Source organism: Pteropus medius, unplaced genomic scaffold, assembly GCF_902729225.1.
Source record: "Pteropus medius unplaced genomic scaffold, Ma_sr-lr_union100, whole genome shotgun sequence".
Taxonomy (NCBI): Eukaryota; Metazoa; Chordata; class Mammalia; order Chiroptera; family Pteropodidae; genus Pteropus; species Pteropus medius.
Genome location: NW_024351647.1, coordinates 5,217,500 through 5,234,139, shown reverse-complemented (window position 1 = coordinate 5,234,139; position 16,640 = coordinate 5,217,500). Strand labels below are relative to the sequence as shown.

The following is a 16,640-nucleotide window of genomic DNA, read 5'->3' as shown; positions in this document are numbered from 1 at the left end:
AATCCACCACAAAATGGTAGCCACTTAATGAATATTTCAGAAAAGAGACCATGGTTTTATCTTAAAGAACCTAACACCTTTTCACTTTGGAGACCATCCTCTCAAAAGAAATGACAAGTATCCATGCCTTTTCTTCATTTATAAAAGTACGACTAGAAGGGAAGAAACTCTTTTTTGATGAACTGACCATTTTATGGTGACCAAAGAAAACCTAGACTTTGGACCTCTACTGACCAAACCTCTATTACATTAAGTACAAATAGACAATAACAATTGATTAGAAATTTCAAAAAAGGGAAAAAAGATCCCAAATCAGAGACAAAGAGAAAACTGAAATTACAATATAAACATCTGTTTTGGCTTTGGAAATAATACTTTATTCATGTAAAACTATAAATATATACTCCCAGTTGTGAAATAAGGCACTGAAAAATATTATCTCATTTGAGCATTATCTACTTAATATAAATTTTACTTTATCTCATATAAAAGTCTTTATAATAATCCAACACATTTTTCATTTCAAGCACAAAATAGAAAAACAGCTCCACAGTCATAATTTTTCAAATAATATTAAGTTAGTTTGAAGAAAATATTGAAACCCAAAGAAATCTAATATTATTTTTCACATATCTATTCTTTTTCTCAACATTTACTATTGGGTAAAGTTCTGTTCTAAAAGCATTATTTATTACCAGTAAAAAGTTCTGCTACTTTGTAATACCTTAAGTGAGCACAGTATGAAAACTATGAAATAATTAAATCTGTTACCTCCCATGCAGGAACATTTTCTCTGAACTTCTCATTCACCATACAACAGATTGACATTAAGTAGGCCTTGCTGGACACTTGTGGAGAATAATTCATCCAGAGGTAATTTTCAAGGTATTGGCTGTGAAGAGTGAAAAGGCATAGAATATTTCATTAGTCACTATCAATTGTGATATATCATTCACGTGAAAAAGCATAATTATTTACAACTTTCGGAGAATATTTTGAATATCTATATTTATAATTTGAGACTCCTTCATAAATTTACCTGTATTCTAGGTCACTGCTACCTACTACGAACTTATGTATATAGTACATGTGGCTTTGGAGAGTAAGATTCTTATTTTTCAAATAGGAAGACATTAAAGGTTACTGACATACATAATTGTCACCATCAGAACAATGGATATTCCCTTGTCTAAGGCACTTCGTGAAATAAAAAAAAAAATCTGATATATATCAGCTCTAAAATAAAATGATATGATGGGCAGTTTCACAGATAAATGTATCCGAGAAACTGACATTAACTCATATCAGGAACAAATGACTTCCAGAAATGAAGAAAGAGACTTAACAATTAAAAGGAAGCTTTGTAACACTTAGTGGAATTTATTAAGGTATTGAACATAAATCAGTTTTCAAGATAACAAGCATTTTCCCCTCAAGATGCCAAAATTCTTATTTTCAGACCCTGGTGAAAATATTCCTCAATAAATTACTTATTTCTGATTTCTAAAATATAACAGCCATTTCAGGGTAGTTATAAACTTCAATTACTGTACTGGGCTGTAGTCTTAAGCACTAATGAAAAATCAGGACTTCCTGTTCCTACTTTAAATCACTCCACATGCATAACTTTTTAATAACTTACAAATGCATGTGTACACACACGGATTTAAGCATTTTAGATTCTGCTATGTGCTATAATTTTTCCACTTCCTCTTATGCTTCAAAGCTCTACTCACATGGGCATTTCTATGGGTCTTTCTTTAGTAAGCCTTCTGGCTTAATTTGCAAGAACCTAGGAAGCTGGATACATGGTTTGATCAAAAGGTTTCAAGTTAGAGACTAGATAGTGTTCTTTCAATCCCTTCTTACAAGTTTAAATTTCTTTTTCCTGAATTATGTCCTTTAGAACTTCTGTCAACATTGTTAGCATTAATGTATCTGAAAAAAATCTTTATTTCATAACAGTTTAGCTGGTCATAGAATTCTTTCTAGGTTGATAATTATTTTTTCTATGTACTAGATTCATTCTATTATCTTCTCTATTATTATAATTGAGAAGTCTACAACCAATTTATTTCTCCTTCTTCCTCTTTGGGTAATGTCTTTTTCTCTACCAGATTTTAAGATCTTCACTGTCTTTGCTGCTATGTAGTTCTTCTGCTCAAAATTCGCATTCTCAGATAGAAATCACATAAAAGTTCCTGAAAGGTAACAACTCATATTTTCAGTTATTAAAAATCATTCACTGTCATTGGTGCCTTTAATCCATTCTGTTGCTTTCTCCTTCGGTTCCTGCAATGCTCTTGTTATCTGATTTTGCCAGAACCACAGAGTTCTGGTTCTATCCTAATTGTATAACAGCATTCTATCAATTTTTTTCTGTCTTCTTGAAAGATGATGATGGAAAGGTTATATTCATTTAAGGGCCAGATGGGTCCAATTTCTAACCTCAGTGTTCTTCTCTATCAATAAGAAATATCTTATTGGAGTTATTTAGAGGATTAAATGAGATCAAGTATTCAATGACAACATAGTTCTTAGGATATAGTAGATATTCAATTTATTAGTTAATTCATAACTATAAACTTTAATTTCTCTCTGTAAAATGATAAGAATAACTCCTTCATGCCATTTTTTTGTGAGGATCAAATCAGTGTGGGGGGAGTTGATGGCTGTTAATACAGAGACTCTGACCTCTGATGCAGACTAAACCTCAAGATAGTGTGGAGAAGCAGAAAAATGAGTTTTGGCATCAGATAGTGGCATCCTAGCTCTGCCAATTACTGAACTGCATTATCTTCAACAAATTAATCTCTTTGATCTTGATTTATTCCTCCACTAAACAGAAAGTATAACACTGACTTTGCAGAGTTAATGTGAGTGCTCTGTATATAAAATGTTTAAAATACTAGGACAAGGCATGCGTTCAATAAATGGCGAATATTAGATCATTAACAACAACCTTGGCTTTTAATTCCAGCCTACTGGCCACACTTGGTTGTAATATAATCTAATCTACCTTCATAATCTGAAAATTATACATTCCCTTCTGTCTGAAATATTTGTTATAAGGGGCTAGGTCACAAAAAGGCTGCCTTTGTAATAACAACTTAGCTTGGAAGGAGAACAATGGCTGTAGAATGCACTCCAATTTACTCCCACTGATCTCTAGAGGAACCACGTAAGAGTTCAGAAACACCTCAGATGCACTATCTTAATTAGTGAAATACAACTTAAAATAAAAGTTATACTGACAATGGAGCATTATCTTTGAAAACAAAGTCTATCATACACATATTCCAAAATAAGCAAATCACAAAAATATTAATCTTCAAAAACTTAGGATTATTTTCTTAACTATTCACAGAAATGTACAGAAAATTAAGCTAAACGTTAAATCATGTTGTCATCTTTAATTTCATCAAGTATAGCCTTTTTTTTAAAAAGCATCATATAAATTTATTTCCTTTGGAACAGTTATTAGGAAAAATAAATAATCTTATCTTGTCAAAGCCTTTGCATTTCTAGAAGACAGAGGTCCTGTTTAGTCGCGTGCATGTATGTAAATAATGTAAATAGATGCTTCATACCTTGCTAGGAAAAAATATACTAAGGCCATTTACTGCAATGAAATGTAATGCAGGATTCAGGCAACACATCTACAAAGCTGCATTCTGTCCCATGATGTTCAGCATCAGATTCTTCACTCATCTTTTTTCTAGATGTAAGACCAGGTAGTTATAGGAGGAAAAGTACAGCCCTTTAACTCACCTAAATTCCAAGAGCATTATCTTTCTGATGGCAAACCTAAAAACATAAAAATATATAAAAATATTTAAATAGAGAATATAAGCATTTCTGAGTTATTAATGCAGATGTATTTTGGAACCTTGTTTTAATATTGACTCACATATCAGAATAATCATATATATACATGCATTGATAAAAGCTAATTTTGCTGTTAGGTTTTTTTTGGTTTGTGTTTTGTTTCGGGGTAGTTTATTTTTAAAAATTGCATAAGAACATTAACAAGCGAAATCATATCGTACTCATATAACAAACACAATCAGTGCCATGATATACTAGGATATAACAAAGATTCATAAGCCAAATAATTTTGATCAAAACACAAATGTTCACTAATATTCACAATATTGAATCGCAACTGCCAAAAACTAGCCAGACTCAATTCGTTAAACACTGATGACCAATCTTTCATTTAATATTTAAATGGAAACATTCTGAAGTTATGCCCTTCTATAATTACAAAAGATACATGTATCTACATCACAAACTTAGGAATCAGACTTTTCACGTGCTTTGTAGTCTTAACATTAAGTCTGAAATATTATAAAATTGTGGTGAGAATACTGGATATCTCTATTGTATCTTCTTTTTTTTTTAATCGAAGTACTTTGATTTATATGAATAAACCATCCTGTAGTGACAGGGTATCTCTCCAAAGGGAGGTCCAAATGTCCACTAATTTAGTTTTATCATTTTTATATTAGAAAGTCGTCAGACCAGAACACTGACGCTAGGTAATACAGCCTCTAGTTTTACAAATGAAATGCATATGTGTTATGAATTTCTAATATCCTAAGAGGCCATTACCTTGTCAAAATCTTATTCCACTATTTTCTGACTTCTCAAATAGTTTTGCTGAGCAAACAATGTCACAGAACTCTAGTGAGAAAGAAGTGAAGATTTTTTTCTGTGCAAAGTACAAAGTTAGAACATTGCCAAGGTACTGGCTTCTATAGCCAGCTAGTCCACTGAGAAGATACAATAGCTTGTTTGACACATTTTAGATTTCCAGCAGCAGACATATCACTTTAATTGCATGTTGAACAACAAAATCCACTCAGTGTCTACTATGTACATAATTGCACCCTTCATTTCTGTAGCCACAAATAGAATTTCATTGATGAAAAAAAGAAAATCTTGGTTCGTGAGATAGATCACTATTCTAGGCATGACTCAGTCAACATCTTTTAAATATTCTGTTTCCTCATGTACAAAAGAGGTAGGCTGGCTATTTTGAGGGGAGGGGGAATGACTGGAATAGTGAAAAATCAGTCCTGCTAGACCAAGATCAAGCAAAAGCACTCTGCAAAACACATTTTTCTTCTATCAATCTTGATGGTATTCATTAAAATTGGAGTTTTATACTTCTGCCAATAAACTTTGAGACAGAGTCTACAACTAGACATTATGACAAAAAACGTTTAAAGATAAGGGTGAAAAGTTACAAGTAAAAATGACAAATAAAAATAATTTAAAGGATTTGGGGATGGTTATTTTTTTTAAGTTACCAATACTTACTAAAAGCATGCTTTGTGCCTGATTCTGTGCTAAGGATTTAACACAAGGATTTCATTAAATCCTCCTAAAGTTGGGTAATTTATGTACAATAAATTGGATCCATTAACTATATTGTTAACTGGCTCATTAAATTTGATAAGGAAAAGAGTAAAAGGAGCAGGCAATGTTATCATTGCTCCCTGCTTCCTCTCTGGGATACGATTGTGTGAAAACATGAGGTCTGGAGCTATGGGAGTACCCCTGCAACCACACAGAGAAAGCCAAAAAGACTGCTAAAAAGGTGAGAAAGGCCCTTACATTATGAACTTCTGAACTATCTACTTCCAGATTTATTATTAAATAGACAATTAAAAAATAATAATTGTGAGTAAAAGAAACCAGCTACAAAAGTACACGCTATGTGGTTCTATTTATTAAAGTCCGAAAACAAGCAAAACTAAACTACAGTGTTCATGTTTACATACTTATATATTAAAATGGTAAAGCAAAGGAGCATGAAAGAGTTTCTGGGATGCTATGTTTGTGTTTTTTTTGACCTTGGTGGTGGTTATGAATTATAATACCTCAGAAGGCTATATACATGTGTTTTATGCCTTTTTCTATTTACTAGTAAAGGGGTTTAAACATTTTAAATAATATATAAACACTGGGAAAAGTAAACTGCTCTATAATCATCCTTTTTTATTTCAGTATAAAAACCACTGAGATGGATTCATAACAGTATTAATAATCACACCAAAATATACTAGTTCAGTATCCTAATCTGTTCTATTTAAGAACAGAGTATTAGATAAAAGTCAGAAACAAGCTTTAATACCTGGCTCTGCCTCTAACTACTGGGGCTGGTTACCTGACCTCTCTGTACTTTGGTTTCCTCATCCATAAAATGAAGATAACAGTGACTATCATAGGGTTGTTGCAAGGATAAATGAGCCGTTATCTGAAAAGTGCATAGAACAGAATTTGGCAAATAGTAAGCACTCAAGAAGTAACAGTTACTTTCAATATTTTAAAATCAAACATAAAAATATGTTAAGCTTGCCAAATTTGATAATGGTAAAGATAGCACATATGAATCAATTGTGTAATATACCACACATTACAGGGGTGATTGGTCAATGTGACATTTTAAGGTCTATCTAATTTTGAACTCCTAGAAATGATCACTTATACCATAAGAATGTTCAGAAATGATTGATTTAATTCCCAGATGCCTCCTAAGGAAATAGAGTTGATCTGTAAAAAAATGTATATTACAAGAACCTTAATGTATAATATTTGAGAGTGCCTTATGGCTATAAACTGCCTATTTTGATAGGCTAAAGACAAGTTAATAAATCTTACATTAAGCCATTCCTCAATGATGAAGATCCTATGAGCACATAACTTAGCAACAGAACTTCCACAGGCACTAGTCTAAAAAATATGATCATTTAAATTTTTAAATATATACTTTAGTTTATGTGCTATTAAAAGTACATTTAGCTTTTTGAACTTTGAGATTTGGGGGCAGAATGCAAGCATTTCACTTTTATTCAAATATTTAAAAATGTTTACAAGATAAGAAAATTAGTGTTAAGGCTGCCATAATAAGTCTAAATGAGGCCAGCCAGTAACAGTCATACCTCTTTAGGCAATTAAAAATAATGTAGCCAAGTCTGTATAATAAAAATCATTGGCAGCTTTTAGTTATGTTACATAAAAATTATCTTCAAGGAAGAAATAGTAAAACAAAGGTTTAAATCAAAAAGACCGGGAAAAAAAAAAAGTAATTACTATTCCCTGGAGTGAAAGCCTGCTCTGAAAAGAAGCAGAAAACTAGTTCTGAATTTTCAAGATGACTTTCAGGTTGGTATAGCCTTTATAAGAAAAAAAAGGATGCTAGAATTTACCTACCCACTCATCTTTACTTAAGTTTCCTCAGGCGATTTTATTCACATTCACCCTCAGACCAACAAGTCATACATTATGCATCTGCTCAAATGTTATACCTTCAGAGAGGATTTTTGTCTCATCATTCAATCCAAAATAGTAGCCTTTGTCACTATACTCTAACCACATTTTAATTCATAGCACTCACTACTTGCTGGCATTACATATCTGTATATTTTTTTGTGTCTGGACAAGAACTAGAAGGTTAGTCTCCATGAACAGAGACTATCTACCATGTTCACTGCTACATCCTCAGCACTGAAATGGTGGTTGATAAAAAGTAGGCCCAATCCAGTCCTCTCTTGTGAGCTCTACACCTAGATACCCAACTGCTTATTTTCATCTCCATCTGCATGGCTCTTTAGTAGCTAAAATTCAACATTTCCAAAAGTGGACTAATGATCTACACCTACTCCCACCCCAACAACAACAGTAAAAGTCAGCAATGGCACCACTAATCACCTACTAACCTAAGCCAAAAACTTGGGCGCCATCGGTGATTCCTTCCCTTTCCTCACTCACCCCATCACCACCAACCATCTCTTTATTTCTTTCTCTCTCAAACTGGCAACTCCTCTCCATCCCAACTTACCATGCTAGTCCAAACCACAATCATCTTGAACTTTCCTATTATAATGCTCATCTAACTAATTTCCTACCTCTTGCCCCCTCTAAATTCTTTTATGCTTACAATTCTTCACTAGCTTCCCAGGCTTCTCATTGCTCTTCGAAAAAAAAAAATCCTTAACATGGTGGCTCTGCCTACTTCTACAGGCTTACCATTTACTAAAACAAAACACCTAGCCTCTTATTCTGACATTGCCATGGATTTGCCTTCACAGTATTTAGTAAAATGTACCTCCTAAAACTCAAGACACCTGAAAGATATCAAATCTGAGATTTTATAAGGTCTGTGACATTCAAAACATAATGCTTCTATTTCATATTAAAACATTTAGTCAAAATTCTCTTTTAAAAATATCACTGGGCATATATGTCTACAGGTGCAGATATGGAAATATGCCCAAGATACATTGGGGGAAAAAAAGGCATGATGTAAAATGGTTTGTAGAGCATAAACTCTCTCCTGTTTAAAAAAAGAAATCTAGTGTGGTGATAGGAAAGAACTGGAATATATATGTATGTATGTGTATATGTGTGTGTGTATAAACTGAGGATTAATAGGAAAGAACATTTATTAAACTTACCCTATTCTGTAGATTTTTCAAAATAATTTTATTATATACTTTATACATTATGTATAAAATATATATTTTATTATTTTGTATTTGATTATTGTTTTACTTTTATAATACTTAAATAATATTTTTAAGATTTATCAGGAAATAATCAGAAAATTATATTAGTTAAATTGAAATTTAAGTCTCCATTTTTACTCTCCCTCAATTCCTTCAAAACAAAATAAACCCTAAGGGTTTAATCCTTCTGAATCAAGAATTAAAAAGCAAAGAAATATCTTATGACTCTTCAGCAGCTATATATAGTTCCCTAGTCACCAATCTCCCGGACGAGCAAATCAAAAAAGAAAAGAAAATTCTGTTATGATCACATTTAGTTTAGAAGTTCAGATGAGATCCCAGTTAGTCCCATCTAATCCCTATGTATGAAAATTAAACTCATTCCTACCTTGATTTGACAATCTCTTTCTCATATATCTCTTCAATGACCTGTTATTAAAAATATAAAAATGTTTAATATCTCAAACAACTTTTTTTCAGACCCTGAGTTGATAGTTTTTAATTATTGAGATTACACAAAACAATTTGGTTTAGGAAAGCTATCAAATATTACTGCTTATTAAAATAACACTTAAGAGATTTTTCGTAATCCCATTACATTCCTCAAAGTGTGAAATAACAGAAAGTAAAGTAGTAGAAAAAGATAAATAGTAAAATATATCTACATAAAGAGTCCTAGAATCATTAAAATGTTGTGTTCATATTATTTCTAGGGAAAATAAAAGTTCCTAAGATCAGGAAAATTTGAAAACTTAATTTTAAAGTGCATAAATATTATCAGACTCCATCTAAAAGTCATAACAAAGTGCTTTAAAAAGCCAGAAAGAAAATAAATAAAAAGTGTAAAGACATAATAGAAGCAAATACTAATTGTTACATCCTGTTTTCCAAATACATATGATAAAGCCTCTGAATTTCCATTTATTTGGGTTAAGGTGAGAAGGATGGTATAATACTTAAGAATTCAGGATCTGGAGTTAGAAGCCTGGTTCAAACCAATCACTTTCACTACTGATGGCTAGAACCTTGAAAGTGTCTGACCACTATAAGGCTCAGTATCCCAATCCACAAAAACTACCTAATAATACTAAGTACCCAATAGGATTAAATAAGACAAGGCATGTAAAGAATTTAGTACAAGTCCTGGTGCATGGTGAGCTTTTAATAGTTTTCAGTAGTAGAAATAATAGCAGTGCTAGTGATAATAGTAACAAAAAATTGTACTATAAAATTAAGAAGTGTTTTAATATGGTATAAAATTTTATGGTAACAATAATGTCTTTTAATTGCTCAAAGTATATTTGTCAAATAAATGTGAGTGGTGGAGGAAGACCATGAGGCAAGTAAGTCTTATTCAATCTATATAAAGTTTTCTGTTATTGCTTTTCTCTTTATCAAAATTCAAATTAAATGATAATACGAAGGGCATAATCTTCTTTAAATATTAACCTCTAGTAAAGTTCTTCTAAAAAGGCAGAGATTCATCTAGAATAATCACTAATGTTAATAAGATCTTAAAAATCTCTAAAAACCTTAATCTAATTAGGTTCAATAAAATCTAGCAGCATCAAGATATTTTTAAATGAAAAATGGTCCTAGGAACCCCCAGACTCAACATACAAAAACACATATACAAACAGCATATAGTAAGAGAAAGCAACCCTGCTGATAATTAAGAATAATTAATATATGTCATGTTTATGAATATCCTCCTGATGAATAAAATGGGATTGCTGGCAAAACAAAATATAATTATATATGAAACATTTAAGCTCAAATGATGTAAGAAATTTGGGGTTAAGTCCAGTTTTACTGAGGCTGACTAAAGCATCACAATTCAATTCATAACGGCAGAGCTTAAAATAAATCTTCATTACTTGTTAAATGAGATGCAAGATGTCAGCTCTATTTCATTTAAAGACCTCTCTTTAAGAAGCTATTTCAATGAGAATTAATCCTATAGTTAGAAATTTTTTCTTTCATTTATTCTAAATTGTGTCAAGTGAACCAAAGTCCATTCCCTTATTTCAATATCACTGGTCCTTAGTCATCTAATCCTCTACACTAATCAACTTCTTCTTCTTCCACCATTATTTCAGATCTTTATCTCAGTTTATCAACCTAAAAATAAAAAAGAAAAACAATAGATTCTATTCTCAATGAACTGTCTAAAAATTATTGGAAAATTTCTGCATATTTGCAAAGATATTCATTACATAGTCATTTATAATAACGATAAATTAAAAACAATCTAAGAACCTGAAATAGAAAAATCTACAAACATTTTTTTTAATGCTTGAAGGCAATTCAACAAAACAATAGTAGAGGTTCCCTCTGGGTAACTTTTGCATTTTCCAAATTTTCTAACATGAGCAATTAGTTTGATAATTTGATAACTATAGTTTTAACTTAAAAATTTTGTAAGGTTTTGTTGAATTAGCTCTTAAAATAGATACGAAGAGCATACCTATTCAAAGAGTATGTTGCAAACCAAAAATACTTACCTTTATATCAAAAGGTGATTTTTTCTTGATATGCGGAGCCCAGTATTTACATGCTAACTGTAAAAGTAAACAGTATAAACAATAAGTCACAGATTCATACCACTGTAGAGTTAAAAGACTAAGATTATTCAGTGACAAGCTGTTTTTTAACAGGGTACTTCTGGCACTGGGGGATCGAGTAACTACACCTTCTAAATGTGTCTGCAGTCCAGTTCTCGTAGCCTTTGCCCCAAGCCACTAAATGTCATTAATGCCCTGCACTGCACCCTGCTGTGATTAAAAAATAACATACTTTTTAACCACCACTGGAGAAACAACAGAGCAAAATTAATAACTACAGTCACACACCTTCAGCATAGAAATAAGGAAAGCCAGGTCTAGAAAGATTAAGTGAGCTGCCCAAGATCACAATTAGTTAAGAATTGAGCCAGTACTAAAATCCATAACCAAAAACTTCAGGAACGTTGATTCGTAAAACAATTCTTTAAATGACTGGTACACATCCATACATAACTAAACAAAACATAAAAACATTCCTGTGGGTTATTGCAGAGAATAAGAATTGACAGGTTATATTTTAGCAGATTAGGTTTTATCTGGAAATTGTGAATTTTAAAAACATATACAATGTCACAAGATACTTAGATGAGTTGTGTAACATTCAAGAAACAACATGGTCTTATTGATATATATATACATATATATATATATTTTTTAAAAAATCTAAACTAGAATCTCTTGAAAAACAGAAAACTGGCAATCACGAAGACTCAATATATTTATAAAAAGGTTAATCTCCACAGTCATATTGGAGGCACTGAAATAACAGCTGATGGATGCATGCATGGATGCATGGACAAATTAAGTAAAATACGAAATGTTACCTCTTTTATCAGGCTTTCTTCAACCTTACCTGGTGCTGATAACTGATTCTTTCTTTTCTTCATTTAGTAAATAACTCTATTATAGTCTTATCTTACTGTATCATTTGATTGCTCATCTTTCTTTCCTGCCTGCTTAATTGGAACACTTAAGAAATGGGACTTACGTTTTCTTTGCTACCAAAGCTAAGTATCTATCAGTCAACACAAACAGCCTCCCAAGCAGTGAGGACACTGGCTCTCAGAAAATCTCAAAAACATTACAGTAATGGTCTACAGCCATGCCACCCTGAACAAGTCTGATCCCATCTGATCTCGGAAGCTAAGCAGGGTTGGGCCTGGTTAGTACTTGGATGGGAGCCCACCTAGGAGGACCAAGTGCTGTAGGCGTAAAAAATAAAAAACAAGGGATTGTAAGATGACAAGGTCCTTGCAATCTGTGAGGTCAACCAAGGGTTGCCTAAAAAAAAAAAAAAAAAAAAAATTACGGTAATGGGCCACTCAAATGACACTTTCCCAAATTATCAATCACACTCCAACCCAAATGCAAATACTCACTTAACTCCCAATTATTCTGTGGTATTCTCGTTTCCTCATCCTGCTCCCTATGGGCATCACACAAGCTCAGCCATCTTTTCCTTACATCATACCCTTAAGAGAATTGAATCTGATCTATTTTCATCTCTACTTCTTTAGCGATCTAGCAAAGATTTATTAAACATCTATCATGTCTCTTTTTTCTGAATTTCTCCTTTTCCTTGGGTTCTAACCTGTGACCCCTCAGACACCTCTACCTCCAGGAATATACTGCCATTCTCCACATTCTCTAGTCTCATGTAAAACAGAAACTACTCCCATTCTCCACTTATTATAGCTATGAAAGCATAAACTGTTCAAAACAAATCTTACTGAAAGACAAAAAGGAAATAAAAATACAGTAGCATAAAACAGTGAGGTCACAAAGTTCACAGATCTGATCTTCTTAAAACTAAAACTGAATCTACATCTCATTCATTCAATAATAATTTAAAAGCACTTTCTCTGGTCAGGCATGCCAGGTGCTGAGGAGGAGGAGGAGGAGGAGGAGGAAGATGATGACCAACTAAGTCCAAGATGTTCCCTCTACCTACAAAACTCATTTCCCTACCTTCCTATTTATGTTTCAAAGTCCCTCTCAAATGGCACTTTCTCAATGAGAAAATTCTTTCAGGAAATTCTTTCCTTAGACAAACGTAATCTTTTTAAACTCTGTTCTCAAAGCACCACTCTCACATCACTATTATGGCACTTATCACACTGAACTTTGACGAGTTCTTTAAGTCTCTTAAAGTCTCCTTCCACTGACTGTGAACTCCCTGAAGACAAGGATCACAATTTATTTATCTTTGCAGCCTAGAGGAGCCAAAAACAGTATCTTGCAATTATTAAGTGTTAATGTTTGCTATCGTGGCCCAAGATTTCTGAGAGCATTCATTCCTCCCACTACATTCTAATGCCCTTATATGTTTATTCACTCATTCATTCTTTCAGCAAATACTTACTCATCACATAGTACGTGCCTAGTACAATGCTGGGTGCTGGAAGTATACGGGGAATAAAGCAGACAGTACCAAGTCTCAGCTCTCACAATTTAAACCAGGATAAAATAAATATTATATGTTTACAAACAACATTCTCTAAGACATCTCAGTCAATCCTACAGTTTTAAATATCATCTCGGGTCAATAACCCACAAATTTATATTCAAACCCAGATCTTGCCAAGGTGCTTTAGACTCATAGTCGACTGCTCTGAATGAATGTCTACTAGGCATCTCACACTTAACATGCCTCAAACAGAAATCCTGACATTTCCCACTAAACCTTCTCCTTTCTCAATCTTCCCTATCTCAGTAAATGTCCAAATCATTCACCAAGTTGTTCAAGCTATGCTCGATCTGTCTCTTCGTTCATCTCTCCACAATCAATTATCAAGCCCTACTGCCCTAGTTTCAGAATATATCAGTCTATTTCAATCTTTAATAGTAGAGACCACCATCATCTCTTACCCAGACTAAATGGACTATTACTACTTTTGCTCTCCTATCCTCATTCAATTTCCACATATTAGCCACGGTGCTCTTTCTAAAATATTATTCACTGGATTGCAATAAAAATCTACTGTATTTAGAATAGAATAAAATCCAAATTTCTTACCTCAGCCTCCAAGACTGTATATGATCTGTTTCCTATATACTCTGTCCTCATTTCATACCATTCTCCCTTTTACTTCTTATGTTAGCCATTCTGGCCTTCTTTACTTCATACTATAAGGCATTTGTACTTTCTACTCCCTGGACTTTTTTCTGCTATTCCCCAAACTGGCTCCTTTTTGCATTCAGGTCTTGGCTCAAATGTCACCTCAAAGAGGACCTTCCTGACTGCCTTTCATTACCCCACTCCTGTCACTGTCACAACACAGTTTCATGTTCCTGATAGCACTTATCACCGTCTGAAACTATACTGTTCATTTGTCTGGCTCGTCCCTCTAAAATATAAGCTCTGTGAGCGAAGGAAACTAATAAATGACTTTTACCACAAAAATGCAGTGTATAGGAAAAAAAAAGATCAAATCTAAATTGTCAAGAAAAGCCTCTCCAAAGTAATAAAGATGAATGACAATGAATTAACCACAGAAAGAAAAGAGGGATGAAAAATAGGATTCTAAGCAGAGGGAACAATGACGAAAGGCCAGGAGGTGATAGACAGCCATGGCATATTCAAATAAATACAGTTCAGTAGGGCTAAGACACAGTTAGAAAGGAATTGAAAAGAGAGAGGAAACTGGATATAAGTACAGACTAGATCACATGACACTCTGAAGGATTCCAGCCATTATCTTAAGGGCAATTAGAACTCAAAAGATCTGAAGAAGGTAAGTGATGATTCATTTGTGTACAATCACTCTGACAGCAATATGAAGAATGGGTTAGAGGAAAGCAAGAGTTAAGACAAGAAGACAGGTTAGGACACCTGAGTCCAGGCAGCAATCAGTGGCAACCTGGCTTAAGATACAGAGGTGCGGAGAAGCAGACAGATTTAAGAGATTATTTAGAATGTAGAAATGTGGAGGTTAAGGGAAAGGAAGTAATCAAAATGACTATAAGATTTCTGCACTGGCAAATCCGCTGGGACAGGGACCAAAGAAAGAAGCAGGTGGGGCAATAACTTCTTCACTGAGCTACTTAGACTTTTATCCAATACCCAAAGCAACAAATAAGGATCAGGAATGTTGAGAGCTACAGGGTTGTTTTCCTATTCAAAGGCAATCGCAGTTCACAATGCAAAACCGTAAACAGATTCTAAATGAACGCTGTCAAACCACAGGGCTATTCTCTTCATAGATGCATCTATTTGGAGCCGTTGTCTCCTCAGATTCTCGTCCCTCCGCTAAAAAATCTAGGTTACTCTACTGCTAAGAAAAATCCTATTCCTCTCTCAATTGTGAGTTCAGCATCACCTCTGCTACGAAACCTTCTTTCCAATGTAAGGCAGACTGGGGTGTTCCTTATTCTGTGAATCCATCGCTCCCGAGACAGACTCTAAGACAGCAAAACTCGCATAGTAGCTTTCTTTTTGTGTGTTTGTCTTCCCTGACCGTTAACTCCTCTGGGCAGGATAGCTTCTCTCCCCATGGCATCCCCAGCACCTAGCACAGTGGCCTACACATGATCGAACACCTCCTGAGTGCTCCCAATCCCAAGGAAAATCCCACCCCCAGGCCTCAGGGCCTTGACATCCTCAACCCTTCACACACACCAGACTCGCTCGATCGCACCTGGGTCACGAACTCCGCGTTGATCTGGGACACCGTAGGGGCCACGATTTTCTTGGGCTGAGCAGGGGCCGCCATGGCAGCACTCTTCCTCCGCTTCAGTGGAAAAAAAGACCGCTCCGAGCACACGCGACGGACGCACTTCCCCTACGGGGCGGCTGCGGCTGCCTAACCCCTCGAAGCAAGAACCTGCAGGCCCGGATATCCTCAGGCTTCACAATCCCATAAGGAACTCGCCCAGCAACCCGTACACCCCATTCCCCCCGGAAGCGGCACGGAAAAGGACCGGAAGTCTGTGCAGGCGTTAAGTCTGAGCTAGAGAGACAAGGGCTTCGCCTTTCCCGCTGGCTCCTCCTAGCGGAAAGCTCGAGAAATCAGTTAGTAGGCCGACTGGCGTCTCAGCCTAGTAAACGCGAGTTCGCTGAGGGTTTCTTCAGGTAGGGTTGAGGGCGGGATGGGGATGGGGAAGCAGGAGACTTACAGTTTCTTTCGACCCTAAAAAAAGCAATAGTGAAAAAAACAGACCGAAAATGAGGGGCTTGGTTTTAACAGATTCCTGGAGATAAAAGTTGACATAACGAACTGCACAAATTTAGAGTGTAAAATTTGATCCGGTTTTACATAGTTATACATCTATGAAACCATCACCAAAATCGTGATAATAACCACATCCGACGAACCTAAAAGTGTCCTCCTGCTCATTTACGGTCCATCCCTTTCACCACGCCTACCCATCTATTCTCAGGCAATTACCTCTCTCTCACTATGAATGTATAGATTAGCTTACTTTTTACATAATTTTATATAAATGAAATAATATAGTATGTACCTTTTTTCTTCTTTCACTCAACATAATGATTCTGAGATTCGTCCATGTTGATGCATGTATTGGTTTATTTCTTTTTGTTGCCGAGTAGTATTCTATT

General features: G+C 34.5%; 1 protein-coding gene and 1 pseudogene across 1 annotated transcript in view; one reads left to right on the top strand and one right to left on the bottom strand.

The window, feature by feature from the left end:
• The window catches only part of AQR (aquarius intron-binding spliceosomal factor), an 86,882-nt gene extending 70,884 nt beyond the window's left edge, over nucleotides 1-15,998 (bottom strand). The window contains exons 1-5 of the mRNA XM_039843975.1: nucleotides 15,718-15,998; nucleotides 11,021-11,077; nucleotides 8,905-8,945; nucleotides 3,772-3,807; nucleotides 772-892 (exon numbers count right to left, since the gene is read on the bottom strand). Of these exons, the coding sequence (XP_039699909.1) occupies nucleotides 772-892; nucleotides 3,772-3,807; nucleotides 8,905-8,945; nucleotides 11,021-11,077; nucleotides 15,718-15,792 (330 nt within the window). The 5' untranslated portion in view covers nucleotides 15,793-15,998. The remainder of the gene's footprint in view (nucleotides 1-771; nucleotides 893-3,771; nucleotides 3,808-8,904; nucleotides 8,946-11,020; nucleotides 11,078-15,717) is intronic.
• Nucleotides 12,173-12,291, top strand: LOC120587263 (uncharacterized; annotated as a pseudogene).
• Nucleotides 15,999-16,640: the final 642 nt, after the last annotated feature.